Source organism: Carcharhinus amblyrhynchos, unplaced genomic scaffold (assembly GCF_965287045.1).
Source record: "Carcharhinus amblyrhynchos unplaced genomic scaffold, sCarAmb.v2.hapA scaffold_37, whole genome shotgun sequence".
NCBI classification, from domain to species: Eukaryota; Metazoa; Chordata; class Chondrichthyes; order Carcharhiniformes; family Carcharhinidae; genus Carcharhinus; species Carcharhinus amblyrhynchos.
The window spans coordinates 3,865,881-3,886,888 of NW_027649778.1; the positions used below are offsets into that span (position 1 = coordinate 3,865,881).

The following is a 21,008-nucleotide window of genomic DNA, read 5'->3' on the forward strand; positions in this document are numbered from 1 at the left end:
ATCCCATTAGCCTTCCTGACCACCTGCTGCATCTGCAAGCTGGGTTTTTGCGACTCATGCACAAGGACCCCGAGGTCCCTCTGCACCGTCGCCTGCTGCAGTTTTTCGCCCCGTAAGTAATAGTCCTTCCTACCATTCTTCCTACCAAAGTGGACCACCTCACACTTGCCAACATTAAATTCCATTTGCCATTTCCTGGCCCATTCGCCCAGCCTATCTAGATCCTTCTGCAGACTCTCCACACCCTCCGCACAATTTGCCGTTCCCCCAATCTTGGTGTCATCAGCAAATTTCGACACCCTACACTCGGTTCCCTCCTCCAGATCATCTATATAAATGGTAAAAAGCTGAGGCCCCAGCACCGACCCCTGGGGCACTCCACTAGTCACCATCCGCCAATCCGAATAGCACCTGTTGACCCCCACTCTCTGCCTCCTATTTGACAGCCAATCCTCTATCCACGCTAACACCCTACCCCCAACTCCATGTCCCTCGACCTTCTGCAATAACCTCTTGTGAGGTACTTTGTCAAACGCCTTCTGAAAATCTAGAAAGACCACATCCACCGGCTCTCCTCTATGCACTGCCCTAGACACATCCTCATAGAACTCCAGTAAATTTGTCAGATACGACTTCCCTTTAATGAAACCGTGCTGCGTCTGCTCTATCAAGCAATTCCCTTCAAGATGCCTCGCAATTTCCTCCTTAATGACAGATTCTAACATTTTACCTACCACAGACGTTAAACTAACCGGCCTATAATTTCCCGCCTTTTGCCTGGCACCCTTCTTAAACAACGGCGTAACATTAGCCGTTTTCCAATCATCCGGCACTTCTCCGGAATCCAGCGACGTCTGGAAAATAACCACCAAGGCATCCACTATCACCTCCGCCATTTCTTTCAGAACCCTCGGATGCATTCCATCCGGTTCCTTAAGAATTGTTGGTGAATATTGTTTTTAAACAGCCTGTGTAAAAAGGGTATGTGAGGAATTCATCCATCTACTCATCTGGACTGGTTTTGTTGCTTGCATTAGCATTTGATTACATTTCCCTTGCATTCCTGACCTCGGGTCACTGTCTGTGTGGAGTCTGCACATTCTTCCCATCTCTGCGTGGGTTTCCTCCAGGTGCTCCGGTTTCCTGCTACACTCCAAAGATGTGCGAGTTAGGTGGATTGGCCGTGCTAAATTGCCCCTGAGTGTCAGGAAGATTAGGAGGGTAAATATGTGGGATTATGGGGATAGGGCCTGGGTGGGATTGTGGTCGGTGCAGATATGATGGGCCGAATGGCCTCTTTCTGCACTATAGGGATTCTATGATTCACCAAAGTTTGTTCCACAGATAATTTATGGCCAGAAAATTTACATTCGGGGGGTCAGCTATGCAATTGACTTGGCTTGAAGGTAAAATTCGGACAGGTGATGGTGCGCATGCTTCCCAATGTCACTGAGCACGTGCGCCGTTCCGAGGTTGGTGACCATGGATGTGTGGTCACCAACAACCAAGAAGCCAATCTGAATTGATTAAACGTCAATTGACCTGAGGTTTTATGTTGCTCATTTACCTTAATGTTTGGCGGGCAGGTCAGTTGGCATGGCAACCTTTACATTTACACTTTAACCTTGATCCAGGCTGGAATGAAATGTCAGACCTCGAATAAAATTAACAAATGTGTCTGGGGAGTGAGGTTTTTTTTTATTTATTCATTTACATTGCTAGCTGGCCAGCATTTATTGCCCATCCCATCAGAATCAACCACAGTGATGCGGCTCTGGAACCAGATGTAGGCCAGACCAGGTAAGGACAGCAGATTTCCTTCCCTAAAGTGACACTAGGGTGGCACAGTGGTTAGCACTTCTTCCTCACAGTTCCAGGGATCTGGGTTCAATTCCGGCGTTGGGCCATTGTCTGTGTGGAGTTTGCACATTCTCCCTGTGTCTGTGTGGGTTTCCTCTGGTTTCTTCCCACAGTCCAAAGATGTGCGTGTTAGAATTAGCAGGGTAAATATGAGGGGTTATAGGAATAGGGCCTGGGTGGAATTCTAGTTGGCGCAGACTCATTGGGCTGAATGGCCTCCTTCTGCATAGTGATTCTATTCTCTTACATTACAGCACAACACTGGAGCATAAATAATCGCAAAGTGAACTGGCCCTGATTAAGGACAGATGAGAGAACACATTCTGACCTGTTTGTGTGAGGTTCTATCTACGAGAGCAGTGAGTTCCTTATAGTAAAGTTGATGTCTTGCTGACACATTTCCTCTGAACTCTTCCCCGCAGTGCAGGTGGAATGAGTCTTGTCTCTTGTTGGGAAGCTCAGTCACTGTTCAGCTGTCAAGTCCAATGTCAATCATGTTGCCTCATCCACATTATCAATCAGCTGCAGATTGTCTCTCAGTCCTTTGCACATGTGATGTTCCAGCTTGGAAATCTTTCTTTTATTTGGTTTGCATGGTGCAATGAATTCCATCTGTTTGTTGAAAACATTCTATGAGCTCCCAGTGCCCAATGAAGCAAATAGACTATAGCCATTTTAACATTACCAGTCCCCCCTCCACCCATGACCCTTATCTATGCTTATGGCATTCCACATTGAGGAAAAACTAATTTAGGGACAATTTGTTACACCAATCAGCCTAATAGCACATCTTTGGGGTGTGGGAGGAAACCGGAGCACCCGGAGAAAACCCATGCAAGCACAGGGAGAATGCGCAAACTCCCACAGACACTGGCCCAAGTCCATGAGTCTGCACAGCAAACAGTGATAGTCACTGAGCTGTCGTGTTGCCCAGCATCTGATCCAGTTTAAGCGTACTTGAAGCTGTGAAGCAGCAGTGCTAACCACTGTGCTGTGGTGAAGTGTTATAATCAGTGTTCTTCTTCGATTGTCAGCTTTTTTTTGGAGTCTGTGCCTAGTTTTCTAGAATGCCACATTCTGACGTGCGGGACAGGCGTGGAAAGGTCACAGTGAGTTTCACTGTTGGCTCAGACTTTGACAGATTACAGTCTGAAAGCTTGAAGAGCAACTCTCCTTTTGACTTATTTCAGGGAACTAACTGCTGTGTTTCTTAATCAAGTGTTTAACCCTCCTTAATTGACTAGACTGAAGGAAGATTTACTATTCTCTGTTCCTGAAACTCCTGGCTTTGCTGTTTTTAATGCAGACTGAACTTTGTTTCAATCAGGGGAAAGTTACTCCCTTTTTATTCTGCTCCTGCAGACAGTGATTGGAGTGTCGGAATTCTAAATCACAGCATTTATTGCTCTCTGTGAGACCTCTCTGTATTCCTAACCCTTTCAGCATGGATTTAAGCCCGCCAGAAACTACGTTGCTCTTAGCTCTGCTGAGTTTCTTGCTCCTTGCCTATTTCATTAAGAGTAAACGGCCTCAGAGAGACAGGCTTCCCCCAGGTCCTCCTGCCCTTCCGATTCTTGGAAACGTGCTCCAAGTGAATATAAAAGCACCTCACAAATCTCTCATCCAGGTAAGGAGAACTTCTGTTTGTGTTAAAATCAACAAATAATTCATACACACCTTCCCCCCTGACTCCCCTCAAGCAGAAATCTTCAGGGATTAGCCACCATAGTAAAACTGCCAGGACAGGTGGTGACCTTTAAAGGGGGGCGGGGTGGGGGGAGGCACGGATTGGGGGGAGTGTTACAGAGAAATCCAATATTGGGCCCCTTCCACGGAGTTGGGGAGACTCCACCGTGGGTGGCCTCAGTGGCAGTGGTTAGCACTGCTACCTCACAGTGCCAGGGACCTGGGTTTGATTCCCGGCTTGGGTCACTGTCTGTATGGACTTTGCACGTTCTCCCCGTGTCTGCGTGGGTTTCCTCTGGGTGCTCTGATTTCCTCCCCTAGTCCAAAGATGTGTGGGTTAGGTGGATTGGCCATGCTAAATTGCCCCTTAGTGTCAGGGGCATTAGCTAGAGCAAACGCATGGTGTTATGGGGGTAGGGCCTGGTAGGGGGTGTGTGGTTGGTGCAGATGGGCTGAATGGCCTCCTTCTGCATTATAAGGATTCTATGATTCTATGAAGTGTATAAATGGAGGTTGGATCCGTGATTCACAACTACATTCTTGACACTCTCAATTTTCATCAGTACTGTTTAAGAATGGAGCTTGTTGGGGTCGTAACCCCACACCTGATACTCCTGCCCTGTCCACTCCATTGCGGGTATAGGGATGTCCTTATCCACCGTCATACATGGGGTCGGGCCAATTTTTGAAGTATTCCTGGTTCGCGGGCTCTTTTGAGTTATTGTGAACTGCAGCCTGGATAAGAATCATAGGATTCCTACAGTGCAGAAGGAGGTAGTTCAGCCCATTGAGCCTGTACTGACAACAATCCCACACAGGCCTTATCTCCGTAACCCCACAGATATTTATGCAGCTAACCCCTCCCCCACAACACAAAGGGACAATTTAGCATGGCTAATCCACCTACTGGGGTTTGAACAAAGAACAAAGAACAAAGAAAACAGCCCGGGAAACAGGCCCTTCGGCCCAACGAGCCTGCGCCGCCATTTCAACATTACGAGTTCTCCCTCCACCCATGACCCTTATCTATGCTTATGGCATTCCACATTGAGGGAAAACTAATTTAGGGACAATTTGTTACACCAATCAGCCTAATAGCACATCTTTGGGGTGTGGGAGGAAACCGGAGCACCCGGAGAAAACCCACGCAAGCACGGGGAGAATGCGCAAACTCCCACAGACACTGGCCCAAATCCATGTGTCTGCACAGCAAACAGTGATAGTCACTGAGCTGTCGTGTTGCCCAGCATCTGGTCCAGTTTAAGTGTACACTAACGACATGAAGTACTAGGCTACTCTCGAAACAACCAAGAGCAGCCCTCGTACAACCCATCGTGTGTATGCCCCTCGTTGGACAACAAGGTGGACCGAGAGGAAACTGGAGCACCCGGAGGAAACACACGCAGATTGCCTGTACAGACCCTGCACAGACAGTCACCTGAGGCTGGAATTGAATCCGGGTCCCTGGCACAATGAGGCTTGAGAAACAGAGGTGGGCTTCCCAGCTTTGCCCCTTGGTTTTGGCCATTCTGCTTCCATTCCGTCTCATTGAGGCTACGAAAATCCAACCCCTGGCTTCTGACCCAAGAAGCATTGCTGTCCTTAAGGGAGGTGAGAGGAGAATGAAACTAGCCAGAATAAAACATGGCTCTCCTACTAACCATTTAACAAAGAAAAACTCTGACCATAATATTCATTTTGGTAAATTCTGAGACCTGGAATGTGAACTGACATTTTCCTTGCAAGATTGCTCGTGGCTTTGCAAAATATAGCTTCTATTACAGTACAGTTTCCATTGTTTAAATTACTGTTGATAAATCTTAGGTTAATAACTATCTCATAACTGTGAGGAGGCACTATTTGTAGCCATTGTTCAGTCATACGAAGCTCATGTCTTTGTAATCATCACAAGGGAAAGGTAGGTCTCCCTATTCATCCTCCCCATGCCAAACTATGCCCCTCCACCCATCCCCCAAGGCTCTTCATGCTCTCCGTGCCAATCTACGGCACTTATATGCTCATTCATCAACCACATGCCCAGTGCAGATACAACTATTCCTATGCTGTCATTAGGGGATCTTATTGAAACTTACAGGATACTGCGAGGCCTGGATAGAGTGGACGTGGAGAGGATGTTTCCACTAGTAGGAAAAACCAGAACCAGAGGGACACAAACTCAGGCTAAAGGGATGATCCTTTAAAACAGAGATGAGGAGGAATTTCTTCAGCCAGAGAGTGGTGAATCTGTGGAATTCTTTGTCACAGAAGGTTGTGGAGGCCAGGTCATTGAGTGTCTTTAAGACAGAGATAGGTATGTTCTTGATTAATAAGGGGATCAGGGGTTATGGGGAAAAGGCAGGAGAATGGGGATGAGAAAAATATCAGCCATGATTGAATGGCGGAGCAGACTCAATGGGCCGAGTGGCCTAATTCTGCTCCTATGTCTTATGATCTAATAGAATGTGTTTAAAAAAAGGTTTAAAAAAGTCAATCATTTATTCAGTCCAAAGATGTGCAGGTTAGGCTGATTGGCCATGCTAAATTGCCACTTAATTCCCAGGATGTGTAGGTTAGCAGGATTAACGGGGTGAATTTGTGGGGATAGGGCCTGGGGTGGGATTGTTGTCAGTGCAGACTTGATGGCAGCCGCACCCATCCAGGCAAGAGAAGAGTATTCCATCACACTCCTGACTTGTGCCTTGTAGATGTTGGACAGGTTTTGGGGAGTCAGGAGGTGAGTTACTTGCCACAGTATTCCTAGCCTCTGACCTGCTTTTGTAGCCACTGTGTTAATGTGGTGAGTCCAGTTGAGTTTCTGGTCAATGGTAACCCCAAAGATGTTGACAGTGAGGGGATTCAGTGATGATAACACCATCGAATGTCAAGGGGTGGTGGTTAGGTTGGCTCTTATTGGTGATGTTCATTGCCTGGCATTTGTGTGGCGTGAATGTAGTTTAAACAATACCTCACCAGCAGTGCCTGAATTTAAAACTGGACACACAATATTAAATATTCCATTCCCTAACACTCATATCAATGTGGAGCTGAGCCAAGACAGATCAGCCATGATCTTATTGAATGGCGGGACAGGCTCGAAGGGCTAGTTGGCCTACTCCTGCTCCTATTTCTTATGTTCTTATGTTCTAACATAAAACTCACACCAAAGAAATGTGAGATGATCACTCCCCCAAGTGTCTGGATTTCTAGATAAATTGTCCACAGCAGAGCTGGGTGTCTCAGGGAGGTCCCAGGTGTGATTTGAAGTGAACAGGTTTCAGGGGAACTCTACACTTGGTCTCAGTGAAATAGGTTAGGAACGGAAACACAGATGGATTATTACTTAGTGGCTCAGGTTGGATGCTGGGTGACACCAGGATGAAGTTTAAATACGAGGCCTCCCCACAGTCAAGAAATTGCTTGTTAATTGAACAAACTTTGCTGTGAATCTTGCCCAGCCCCCAGTACTTTGGCTGATGTTAGCAGGCATGTTGATGTTGTCCTGGATGCAGAGCCTTCTTTAACAGTTGTCACTAATGGATTGTGTCTCCACAGCTGAGTGAGCAATACGGCCCTGTATTCACCGTCTGGCTTGGAGGCTTCCCTGCAGTGGTGCTGTGTGGCTTTGAAGCTATAACGGAAGGGCTGATCGAGCGAGGGCCTGAATTCAGTGGCAGGTTTCTCTTCCCAATCTTAAAAAAAATTTCAGGTGGCCACGGTAAGGAATCGCTCTGTTCAACCTACTTCTCCTCATCTGTCTAAGCATTTACAATTATAGAAAGTACAGCACAGGAGGAGGCCAACTGGTTGAATAGAGTGGATGTGGAGAGTGCTAGTAGGATAAACTAGAACCAGAGGGCACAATGTCAGGCTAAAGGGATGATCCTTTAACGCACAGATGAGGAGGGATTTCTTCAGCCAGAGAGTGGTGAATCTGTGCAACTCTTTGCCACAGAAGGCTGTGGAGGCCAGTCATTGAGTGTCTTTAAGACAGAAATAGATAGGTTTTGATCAATTAGGGGATCAGGAGTTATGGGGAAAAGGCAGGAAAATGGGGATGAGAAAAACGTGAGCCATGTTTGAATGGCAGAGCAGACTCGATGGGCCAAATGGCCCAATTCTGCTCCTATCTCTTATAGTCTTATGGTCAATTGAACTTGTGTTAGATCTGCAGCTGGAGTTACCCAGCTTCATTTTTATTCATGGGACATGAGCGTCGCTGGCTGGCCAGCATTTATTGCCTATCCCTATTGCGCCAGGGTAGTTGAGAGTCAACCACATTGCTGTGGCTCTGGAATCACATGTAAGCCAGACCAGTTAAGGATGGCATTATTTCCTTCCTTAAAAGACATTTATGAACCAGATGAGTTTTTCTAACAATCGACAATGCTTTCACAGTCATCAGTAGATTCTTAAGTCCAGATTTTTAAAAATTGAATTCAAATTCCACTACCTGCCGTGGCGGGATTCGAACCCAGGTCCCCAGAACGTTAGCTGAGTTTCTAGATTGATAGTTTAGCGATAATTAAGATGAGAAGGGAGAGATACAATAGGGTCCAGAGGGTCAATTTTTTCACAGAGAACGGGGTGAGTATCTGGAACGAGCTGCCAGAGGTAGTACAAGAGGCGGGTACAATGTTGTCTTTTAAAAAAGCGTTTAGATAGTTACATGGGTATGATGGGTATAGAGGGATCTGGGCCTAATGCGGGCAATTGGGACTAGCTTAGGGGTTTTTAAAAAAAAGGACTGCATGGACAAGTTGGGTCGAAGGGTCTGTTTCCATGCTGTAAACTGCTATGACTCTAATATCATGAGGTCATCATCTTCCCAGAGAGGAATCTGTTCTGGAAATCCCTTCAAAATACATTAATTTTAACTTCTCCCTCATTCTCTTTAAATCTATGCTCTCTTCTTTCTCATTTTAAAGAGTGAAGGCCAAAATTCAGCTGTCTAAAGATTATAACACCTGGAACTCTCATTTACAAAGATATTTTCCATTCTCATGCCATAGCAAATATTTTCACAACTAGTGAAGCTCTTTGGAACGATAGTCACTAACTATGCTAGCAGCAAAGGACCAGATAAGAACAGGTTTTGGTGATTGTTAGATAAATATTGAGAAGGCCACTAGAAAAATTAGTTCTCTGAAGAACCCAAATGGGCTTTTCTCAGGTAGTTTTAACCCCTTATCTAAAGGACAATAATCCTCTTTAGTGCACTAGGGAGGCACAGTGGCAAGCATTGCTGCCTCACAGTGCTGGGAACTGGGGTTCTAGTCCCAGCTTGGATCACTGTCTGTGTGAAGTTTGCACGTTCTCCCCGTGTCTAAGTGGATTTCCTCCGGGTGCTCCGGTTTCCTCCAACAGTCTGAAAGATGTGCTGGTTAGGTACATTGGCCACGCTAAATTCTCCCTCAGCGTACCTGAACAGGTGCCAAAGCGTGGCGACTAGTAGATTTTCACAGTAACTTCATTGCAATGTTAATATAAGCCTACTTGTGACACCAATAGAGAAACTTGAAAGTGACAGAACAGACTATGTGCTCAAATCCTGCAATGGGAACTGAACTGAACTCCTTACTCTTATTCTAAAACAATTTATCAGATAGAATCTTGATTTGATAGTTCAGGACAGCACGGTGGCACAGCATTCAATGATCAGTGAAACTTACAATTTCACAACGTTCCAAAGTAGGATTTGACTTGACAACAGTTGAGTTGTTGGTCTAGTGTCACTGACAGCTAAGCTACTGGATTATATTAATCAATATAATCAATAGCGATGGCCTTGTGGTATTATTGCTAGACTATTAATCCAGAAACTCAGCTAATGTTCTGGTGACCCGGGTTCGAATCCCACCATGACAGATGGTAGAATTTGATATTTAAAAAATCTGGAATTAAGAATCTACTGATGACCATGAAATCATTGTCAATTGTTGGAAAAATCCATCTCGTTCACTAATGTCCATGCTGCCTGTTTCTTAACCACCAAGTTAGTTCCAATTGCCCACGTTGGCCCATATTCCTCTATATCCATCTTACCCATGTAACCATCTAAAGGCTTTTTTAAAAGACTACATTGTACCTGTGTCTACTACTACCTCTGGCAGCTTGTTCCAGACACTCACCATCCTCTGTATGAAAAAATTGCCCCTCTGCATCCCGTCTTACCTTAAACCAACGCCCTCTAGTTTTATGCTCCCCTATCTTTGGGGAAAGATGTTGACTATCTAGCTGATCTATGGTCCTTATTATTTTATAGACTTCTTTACAATAACTCCTAGGCCTCCTACGCTCCAGGGAAAAAGTCCCAGTCTACCCAGCCCTTCCTTATAACTCAAATCATCAAATAACAATAGCATCCTAGTAAATCTTTTCTGCACTCTTTCTAGTTTAATAATATCCTTTCTATAATAGGGTGACCAGTGTTGACCAGCTATTCTACAGTGTAACAACACAGTCAAACAGCTGTCTTTAGCAGCCATCCACTTGTAAATACCTTCCCTGAAAGTCCCTGGATCATGAGCAGAGCAGGAACTGAGGCTAATTAATCGCCTTCCTAACTCAGGAATTCTGAGGTCAAGTGTAGGAGTAATTCCCACCTGGAAAAACAACCATTGATTGAGAATCTCCTGGCAGGCGTAAAAGAGGAACTAGAAATTGAGAAAACCAATTCATTTTGTTCGGTCAATTGCAGATTACATTGCGAATAATTTCCACACATATTAATGTTTCTCCTGCAGGAGTTGCCTTCAGCAGTGGGGAGAGATGGAAACAGCTTCGGAGATTTTCTCTCAGCACCTTGAAGAACTTTGGAATGGGGAAAAGAAGCATTGAAGAGCGGATCCAAGAGGAAGCACAGATACTGGTTGCAGCTATCAGGGATAAGAAAGGTTTCTGACTCAAGTATTAGAATGATTAAGAGTAGAGTTGCCTTCTTTGTCAAGCTGCAAACTGGGATTGGAGCTAGGGATCACTGTTGGGGATAAGTGGAAGGGATTGCAGTATGGGGTGGTTGCAAGGAGCGGGTTGACATCACAGCTTCAGTTCTGAACTTATTGTTTGCCCTTGAAGAAGAATTGACCAAAATTCAGAAGCTCAGGTAATATCAATCAAAAATTGCAGCAGGATCTTGATCAGCCGGGGAAGTGGGCTGAGAAATAACAAATGGAGTTCGATACAGATAAATGTGAGGTGTTGCATTTTGGAAAGTCAGATCAAGACAGGACTTTCACACTGAATGGTAGGAACCTTAGCAAATATTGTAGAACAGAGGGACCTTGGAGTTCAGGTGCTCGGTTCTCTAAAGATGGAGTCACAGGTAGATAAGGCATTGAAGAAGGCTTTTGGCATGCTGGCCTTCATCAGTCAGGACATTGAATATGGAACTTGGGAAGCCATGATCTTATTGAATGGCGGGGCAGGCTCGAAGGGCTAGATGGCCTACTCCTGCTCCTATTTCTTATGTTCTTATGTTCTTATATTGCAATTGTATGGGACTTTGGTGAGGCCGCATCGGGAATATTGTGTTCAGTTTTGGTCGCCTTGCTATAGGAAAGATGTTATTAAGCTGGAGAGAGTGCAGAAGAGATTTACAAGGATGTTGCCAGGACTCAAGGGACTGAGTTATAGGGAGAGAATGGACAGGCTAGGACTTACATCTTTGGAGCGTAGGAGACTGAGGGGTGATCTTATAGAGGTGTATAAGATCATGGGGAGGCATGGATAGGTGAATGCACTCAGTCTTTTTCCCAGGGGTGGAGAATTGAGAACTAGAGGGCAGAGGTTTAAGTTAAGAGGGGAAAGAATTAATGAGAACCTGAGAAGCAACTTTTTTTGCACAGAGGGTGGTACATGTGTGGAATGAGCTGCCGGAGGGAGTGGTTGAGTCAGGGACATTGACAACATTTAAAAGACATTTGGACAGATACATGGGTAGGAAATGTTTAGCGGGATGTGGGCCAAATGCAGGCAAATGGGGTGAGCTTAGATGGGCTTTTTGGTCAGCACAGACCAGTTTGGGCTGAAGGGCCTGTCTCCGTGCTGTGGATTCAATGATTCTATGATGACAGGTTTTCACTTCTTGAGACACGTATATTTAACATAAGAACATAAGAAATAGGAGCAGGAGTAGGCCATCTAGCCCTTCGAGCCTGCCCCGCCATTCAATAAGATCATGGCTGATCTGTCGTGGCTCAGTTCCACATTCCCGCCCTCTCCCCATAACCCGTAATCCCCTCTCTTATCAAAAACCCATCAACCCGCGTCTTAAAAATATTTAGCGAGGCAGCCTCCACCACTTCAACGGGCAGAGAATTCCAGAGATTCACCACCCTTTGAGTGAAGAAGTTCCTCCTCAACTCCGTTCTAAACCGCACCCCCTTTACCTTGAGGCTGTGCCCCCTAGTCCTACTATCCTTTCTGAGCGGGAAGAGTCTCTCCACCTCTATCCTATCCATCCCATTCATCATCTTATACGTCTCAATGAGATCTCCCCTCATTCTTCTAAACTCTAACGAGTACAAGCCTTGTTTATTCAGCCTCTCCTCATAGCTCAACCCCCTCAACTCCGGCATCAGCCTAGTAAACCTCCTCTGCACTCCCTCCAAGGCCAAAATATCCTTGTGTAAGTACGGCGCCCAAAACTGCACACAGTACTCCAGCTGCGGCCTCATCAATGCCCTATACAGCCGCAGCAAGACCTCCCTACTTTTATATTTAATCCCCCTCGCTATGAAGGCCAGCATCCCATTCGCCTTCCTGACCACCCGCTGCACCTGCAAGCTGGGTTTTTGCGACTCATGCACAAGGACCCCAAGGTCCCTCTGCACTGTCGCCTGCTGCAGTTTTTCGCCCCGTAAGTAATAATCCTTCCTACCATTATTCCTACCAAAGTGGACCACCTCGCACTTGCCAACATTAAATTCCATAAGCATTAAATTCCATAAACATAAGCAGAATTGTTGTGCAATTCCAGGAACATTAGGCCACTGCGATCACCAGCATGCACAGTGTAGAGAGCAGCCGGTATTTTGAGTGGTAGGTATGATTGGGTGATGTGGAACGTGGCTTGTGTTTTCTTGAAATCATTTGTTGTAAAAGCCCTATAGATAAGATGGGAGGCACATTTTCTTTTTCCAATTCAAGTGTTGACTAGTGTCTATATGCAGCTTGACCAGTTGAATACTGGTTGACAGTTTGTAAGATCAGAAATGATGTGGTGATTTACAGAATGTCCACTGTTCAATCTTCACAACTCATAGAATTATAGAATTCCTACAGCGCAGAAGGAGACCATTTGGCCCATCAAATCTGCACCAACCACAATTCCACCCAGGCCTCATCCTCACAACTCCATGCATTCACCGTAGCTAGTCCCCCTGGCACTAAGGGGCAATTTAGCATGGCCAATCCACCTAACCAGCACGTCTCTTGGACTGTGGGAGGAAATCGGAGCACCCGGAGGAAACCCACACAGACACGGGGAGAATGTGCAAACTCCACACAGACAGTGACCCAAAATGGGAATCGAACCCGGGTCCCTGGTGCTGTGAGGCAGCAGTGCTAACCCGTTGTGCCACCGTGCCGTCCCACTCAGGAGCCGGTATGGAAAAGTCAAAGTAATCAGGGAGGTTGCTCGTAGTGAGAGTTGGGCGATTGAATAAACCAGGTTGAATTGCCAACATAAATTCTTCATAAAGTCTGCTCACTACTTTTGCTCCATACAACTGATGTCTGACAGAGAATGTTCCCAATCCAATATCTAGTTTGGTCTTCCATCTGATGGCCTTCTGAGATCACGACTGGAGAAGTGAGGACATCTTGCTGGGGAGGTTGATGTGACGTGTTTTATGTGCTGGGACTCTTGGCCAAAATCACACTTCAGGTTTTCTCCTTGCTGCATTGGTGCAAGTTGCCACATCTTCCATTCTCCATGCTTGTTTGGTTGAATGCTGCTCACTCTCTTTGAGGCAGGCTAAAGCCAGAGGCCTCTGACGTTGGATTGGTGGTGAGAGTATATCATATATACCAGCCTCTGACTTGTTCATTCTTCATGCTTCAATTGCCCAATAATTCCATCGATCTGGTGGATTGATGCCAGCAGTCTGAATATTATCATCAAATCCCTACAGTGCAGTTAGGCCCATTGAGTATGCACCGACCACAATCCCACCCAGGTCCTAATCCCTTAACTCCACTTATCCACGTTGCTAGATCCCTCTCACTAAGGGGCAATTTAGCATGGCCAATCAGCCTAACCCGCACATCTTTGGAGTGTGGGAGGAAACGGAGCACCCAGAGGAAACCCACGCAGACACGAGGGGAGAACGCGCGAATTCCACTGGTGTGACTTGGACGGTTAGTAGCAGGTTGACAATGAGTAGACTGGGGTTGAGAAAGGTTGCAAGTCATTTCTTAAAAATTCTGATTAAACGGCAAATGACTTTGAAAAATGAAAGTATGTTTCCTTTGTCTACCAGCACCAATCATAGATCATAAATCATACAATCCCTACAGAGTAGAAGGAGGCCATTCGGCCCATCAAGTCTGCACCGACAACAATTCCACCCCAGGCCCTATCCCCACAAATTTACCCCACCAATCCCTCTAACCTGTACATTCCCTGACACTAACAGGCAACTTAGCCAATTAACCAAACCCACTCATCTTTGGATAGTGGGAGGAAACCGGAGCACCCGGAGGAAACCCACGCAAACACAGGGAGAACGTGCAAACTTCACACAGACAGTGACACAAGCCGGGAATCGAACCTGGAGCTGTGAGGCAGCAGCGCTAACCACTGTGCCACCGTGCTGCCCGTAATCTTTTTAATCTGCTCATAAACAAGCCCCACTCAGCCTGTTTGACAGGGTTTAACCATTTCATAGAATCATAGAATCCCTATCGTGCAGAGGGAGGCCATTTGGCCCATCGGGGCTGTATCACCCACAATCCCACCCAGGCCCTATCTCTGTAACCCCTGCATTTACCCTAGCTAGTCCCTCTGACACTAAGGGGCAATTTACTATGGCCAATCCACCTAATCTGCACATCTTTGGAGTGTGGGAGGAAACCAGAGCACCCAGAGGAAACCCATGCAGACACAGGGGGAATGTGCAAACTCCACACGGACAGTGACCCAAGGCCAGGAACCAAACCCAGGTCTCTGGTGCTGTGAGGCATCAGTACTAACCACTGTGCCACCCTGACATAAACAATAGACTTTGGCTGTACTATCTTTGACACTGACATCTTGCAGAAAGTGGAAAATGGAGGCCAAAATCTCTGTGGCATTTGGTTGAAGAAGTCATTCTGGATAACGCTCCACCATAAATATAAATCATTAGCGAATATGGTCTCTAGGTTGTAAAGGCACAATCAGCAGCACAGATAGTTTACTGAAATCTACTCACGAATGGATCACATGAACCAAGGTACATCATACAAATTGCAGTAGGTACTGTTACACTGGTAGACACAAACAGCACTTCTGCATGCAGCAAGATCTCACAAAATAAATGAGCTAAGTGAGTGATGATGGCCAAAGTACCACAGATATCTGTTTAAACCACATTGGAAAATAGAGATTTGTGCAGGTATAGGCATGCTGGCACAGTGGATTAGCACTGCAAGATCATCTCACAAAATAAGTGAGCTAAGTGAGTGATGATGGCCAAAGTACCACAGATATCTGTTTAAACCACATCGGAAAATAGAGATTTGTGCAGGTATAGGCATGCTGGCACAGTGGGTTAGCACTGCAGGATAACAGCACCAGAAACCCGGGTTCAATTCTGGCCTTAGATCACTTTCTGTGTGGCGTTTGCACATTCTCCCCTTGTCTATGTGGTTTCCTCCGGGTGCTCTGGTTTCCTCCCACAGATGTGCAGGTTAGATTGATTGGCCATAGAAAATTGCCCCTTAATGTCAGAGGGTCTAGCAGGGTGGGGTTACAGGGATAGGGTCTGGCCGGGATTGTGCTTGATGCAGGCTCGATGGGCCAAATAGCTTACTTCTGCACTGTAGGGATTCTTGCAGTGCCGGAGACCCGGGTTCAGTTCTGATCTTGGGTGGCGTTTGCACATTGTCTACGTGGGTTTCCTCTGGGTTCCTCACACAGTCCAAAGATGTGAAGGTTAGGTGAATTGGCCATGCTAAATTGAGCCTGCGTCACCTGCTCTGCCGAAGGGTCATCCAGACTCGAAACATTGGCTCTATTCTTTCTCTGCAGGTGCTGCCAGACCTGCTGAGATTTTTCCAGCGTTTTCATGCTGTTTTTGTGTAGGCTGGTTGATTAGCCATGGTAAATGCGAGGGGATATAGGCATAGGGCAGAGGGAGATCCTGGATGAAATGCTCTTTCAGAGAGTTGGTGTGGACTCAGTGGGCCAGATGGCCTCTTTCTGCACTGTAGGGATACTATGGTTCTGTTAGCAAAGAGATGGCAGATCTCAGGGGATGTTCCAAAGGTTAAAATTAAACTTTGCACCGTGCCAGTTGCAGTAATGTTGTCACTGTCTGGGGGCTGTCAGAATGACAACAGATTGTATTAGTTGGAACTCCTCCTAGAAGAATGAGGGGAGATCAAACTGAGGTATACAAGATGATAAAAGGTCTGGATAAAGTAGACATGGAGCGGATGGTTCCTCTTGTGGGACATTCTAGGACAAGAGGTCACAGTCTGAGGATAAGGGGTTGCAAATTTAAAACAGTGTTGAGGAGAAACTACTTCTCCCAAAGGGCTATGAATCTGTGGAATTCGTTATCCCAAAGTGCGATGGGGGCTGGGACAGTGAGTAAATTTAAGGAGGAGTTAGACAGATTTTTAATTGGGAATGGGTTGAAGGGTTACGGGGAGAAGGCAGGAAAATGGGGATGAGGGGCATATCAGCCATGATCGAATGGCGGAGCGGACTCGATGAGCCGAATGGCCTAAATCTGCTCCTATGTCTCAGGAAAGCCTGACTGAGACGGTAGAGGGATATATGGAGGAGGAAAGCATGCTTGAGAGACTGGTTAGAATGAGTATTTTTGAATTAACTACACACTAAAGCTGCTTCACACAGTGAGTCACAATTTCCAGGCTGCTCATCTTATTAGTAATCATGAATAACTGAGTCATAAAGAGCAGGAAAGTCCCAGGTTCAGGTTTCTGAACTAGCTGGCTCCAGCTAGTATGTCATGGGGCCACTATCATCTGCTTCAGTCCCTGGATAGGAAAGGAGAAGAAATCATTCTTGTTCACACTGTGACTCAGTGACTCCTTCCTCCACTGGAAATGCATGGAAATGGATGAGGACAGAACGGGACCGAGGTGTGTTGTAGAATCAAACAGTTAACTGACTCCCATTTTTAAAACAGGAACTTCTTATTTTTAACATCCATAAATTGTTAATGCTTGCCTCTGGATTGTTTGAACATTACATAAGAACATAAAAACTAGAACCAGGAGTTGGCCATCTGGCCCCTCGAGCCTGCTCTGCCATTCAATAAGATCATGGCTGATCTTTTTGTGGGCTCAGCTCCACTTTCCCGCCCACTCACCATAACCCTTAATTCCTTTACTGTTCAAAAATGTATCTATCCGTAACTTAAAAACGTTCAATGAGGTAGCCTCAACTGCTTCACTGGGCAGGGAATTCCACAGATTCACAACCCTTTGGGTAAAGAAGTTCCTCCTTAACTCAGTCCTAAATCTGTTCCCCCTTATTCTGAAGCTATGCCACCTAGTTCTAATTTCACCTGCCACTGTAAATAACCTCCCTGCTTCTATCTTATCTATTCCCTTCAAAATCTTATATTTCCTATAAGATCCCTCCGATTCTTCTGAATTCCAATGAGTATAATCCCAGTCTACTCAGTCTCTCCTCATAAGCCAACCCTTTCAACTCTGAACTCAACCTAATGAATCCCTCTGCACCCTCTCCAGTGTCAGTATATCATTGAGTCCTAGAGGTTTAAAGCATGGAAGCAGGCCCTTCTGCCCAACTTGTCCATGCTGCCCTTTGTTTTTAAACTGCTAAGCTAGTTCCAATTGCCTGCATTTGGCCCATATCCCTGTATACCCATCTCACCCATGTAACTGTCTAAATGCTTTTTAAAAGACAAAATTGTACCTGCCTCTACTACTGCCTCTGGCAGCTTGTTCCAGACATTCACCATCCTCTGTGTGAAAAAATTGCCCCTCTGGACATTTTTGTATCTCTCCCCTCACCTTAAACCTATGCCCTCTAGTTTAGACTCCTGAACGTTCGAAAAGATATTGATTATCAAACTGATCTATGCCCCTCATTATTTTATAGACCTCAATAAGATCACCCCTCAGCCTTCTATGGTCCAGAGAACAAAATCCCAGTCTATCCAGCCTCTCCTTATAACCCAATCCATCAAGTTCCAGTAACATCCTAGTAAATCTCTTCTGCACTCTTTCTAGTTTAGTAATATCCTTTCTATAATAGTGTGACCAGAACTGTACACAGTATTCCAAGTGTGATCTTACCAATGTCTTGTACAACTTCAACAAGACCTCCCAACTCATGTATTCAATGTTCTGAAACCAAGCATGCTGAATGCCTTCTTCACCACTCTGTCCACCTGTGACTCCACTTTCAAGGAGCTATGAACCTGAACCTCTAGATCTCTTCGTTTTGTAACTCTCCTCAACAGCTTACCGTTAACTGAGTAATTCCTGCCCTGGTTCGATCTACCAAAAGATCCTCGCATTTATCTAAATTAAACTCCATTTGCAATTTGTCAGTCCACTGGCCCAATTGATCAGGATCCCATTGCAATCCGAGATAACTTTCTTCACTGTCCACCAATCTTGGTGTTATCTGCAAACTTACTAACCCTGCCTCCTATATCCTTTTGCAACACTCTAACTAGCCTTCTCTTTCAATGATAACAGGAATCCCGTTCAGCATTGTCTTTCCAGTGAGCTGTGCTGTGTCAAATATCATCTGCTCCATTGTCCTTGGAGAACGGTTTGAATATGAAGATGAAGAGTTTATCAAGTTGATGGAGACAAATGTGGCAATTGGCCACGCCTTTGGCAGTCCCCCAGTGCAGGTATTTGCTTAATTTTAACACTCATAACTTTGAAACCAATTCGAAGCCAGCCAGTTTCGAAACAATTCTCAAATATTGAGAGTAATAGAGAAATAGTCCGAGATTTGAGAAAGGAGGAGGATTGGAAAATTAAATTTAATAATGACAGTGATTATTTTCTGGACCTGTAATCCTGACCTGGCCTAATAATCCGGAGACATGAGTTTAAGTGGGGAGTGATAGTAGCACATGGTTAGCGCTGCTATCTCACAGTAGCCACTGATAGGCATCATTCTGTGAGTAGGACTCTGGCATTGGACTGCGGTAAGCACAGTAACTAGTCTCCCAACACCAGGTTGAAGTCCAACAGGTTTATTTGATAGCAGGAGCTTTCGGAGCACCAACAACAAACCCTCCCAGTCCCTATCCCCATAACCCCATGTCTTTACCCTGACATTAAGGGGCAATTTAGCATGCCCACATCTTTGGACTCTGGGAGGAAACCAGAGCACCTGGAGGAAACCCATGCAGATATGGGGAGAACGTGCAGACTCCACACAGCCACACTAGGCCGGAATCAAACTCGGTCAAGGTAAATACATGGGGTTATGGGGATAGGGACTGGGAGGGTTTGTTGTTGGTGCAGACTCAATAGGCTATATGGCCTCTTTCTGCACTGTAGGGATGCTATGATTCACTCCTTCCACCACTGACGAACAGCAGCAGTGTGTACCATCTACAGGATGCACTGCAGGAATTCATCAAGGCTCCTTAGGCAGCACCTTCCAAATCTACGACCACTTCCATCTAGAAGAACAAAGGCAGCAGTTACATGGGTGTACCATCACCTGGGGGTTCCCCTCCAAGTCATTCACCATCCTGACTTGAAAACGTATCACTATCCCTTCACTGTTGTTGGTTCAAAATCCTGGAACTTCCTCCTTAACAGCACTGTGGGTGCACCTTCACCTCAGGATCTACAGCGTTTCAAGAAGACAGCTCACCACAGCCTTCTCAAAGGGCAATAAATGCTGGGCCTAGCCAGCAATACCTACGTCCTGTAGATGAATAAAAATTGGTTGGGACACCAAGTCTTCAGCACTAATGCCCATTAAACTCTGCAAATTTCTCCTCGCAAATAGCTGTAGACCTCTGCCAAAAGTGGGACAGTGTCCCATAGACTGGACAAGCAAGAGCCTCACACAATCATACTCACAGCAAGAAGTTTCGCGACACCATACTAAAATCCAACAGGTTTATTTGGTAGCAAGAGCTTTTGGTGCGCTGCTCCTTCATTAGGTAAGTGACTCAGGTTGCGGCACAGTGGTACACAGTTTGGGCAGTGTGGCCCGGTGAGTCGTCAGCACTGACACTGACAGATCTGTACTCGTTGGAATTTAGAAGGATGAGGGATGATCTTATTGAAACTTACAGCATACTGTGAGGCCTGGATAGAGTGGAGAGAATGTTTCCACTAGTAGGAAAAATTGGAACCAGAGAGCACAACCTCAGGCTAATGGGACAATCCTTTAAAACAGGGATGAGGAAGAGAGTGGTGAATCTGTGGAACTCTTTGCCACAGAAGACTGTGGAGGTCAGGTCATTGAGTGTCTTTAAGACAGAGATAGATAGCTTCTTGATGATTAAGGGGATCAGGCGTTATGGGGAAAAGGCAGGAGAATGGGGATGAGAAAAATATCAGCCATGATTGAATGGCGGAGCAGACTCAATGGGCTGAGTGGCCTAATTCTGCTCCTATGTTTTATGGTCTTATGGACACTGGACCCCATTAAGTATCATTGCATCATGGACAAGGAATCCTTCTGTTGATTACCATGTACCACCCTTCCTTGCTGAATCGGTACTCATCCATGTTCTACTCCACAGTTTGTCACCTCATGGCCTGATTTATTCCTCACTGCACCTTTAACATCAAGCAAGGGGATCATTCCTGGTTCAAAGAGGAATGTAAAAGAGACAGCACCAAAAATGAGGGACCAACGTGATGTAGCCACAGCACAGGATTAAATGCGCGGTAAACAGCTGAAGAAGCATTCGATGGATAGCTAAGTGACAACCAACGGACCAGATCAAAGGTCTGCAGTCCAGCCATATCCAGTTGTGAATAGCGATGGGCATTCAGATAGCTAATGTGGGGAGGTGGCCCCATCATCAATGATGGCGGAACCCATTTGACCCACCGCGTCTGCAGGAGGTGAGATCCCGTGAGCAGAGTACCAAGTAGACTGCCCATTCCTGGGCAAAGCACTCAGGAAGTGGCTGGCTATCAAAGCGGCCTGGAAAAGTGCCCCGTCCAGCAGCGGAGTGAAGAAACCTCATCGCTGCAGGCCTTGCACTGTGGCTCTCCAAGAAACCCGCCAGTACTGGAAGTCCACATAGTTGTTGCACTTCCAG

At 45.9% G+C, this 21,008-nt stretch overlaps 1 protein-coding gene across 2 annotated transcripts in view; it reads left to right on the plus strand.

Annotated features, from left to right (window-relative positions):
• Window positions 1-3,125: 3,125 nt before the first annotated feature.
• The window catches only part of LOC145362254 (cytochrome P450 2C9-like), a 31,978-nt gene continuing 14,095 nt past the window's right edge, over window positions 3,126-21,008 (plus strand). For both annotated transcript variants that reach the window (XM_080218329.1, XM_080218328.1), the window contains exons 1-4: window positions 3,126-3,487; window positions 7,099-7,261; window positions 10,290-10,439; window positions 18,454-18,614. In XM_080218329.1, coding sequence (XP_080074455.1) covers window positions 3,305-3,487; window positions 7,099-7,261; window positions 10,290-10,439; window positions 18,454-18,614 — 657 coding nt within the window. In that variant the 5' untranslated portion in view covers window positions 3,126-3,304. The remainder of the gene's footprint in view (window positions 3,488-7,098; window positions 7,262-10,289; window positions 10,440-18,453; window positions 18,615-21,008) is intronic.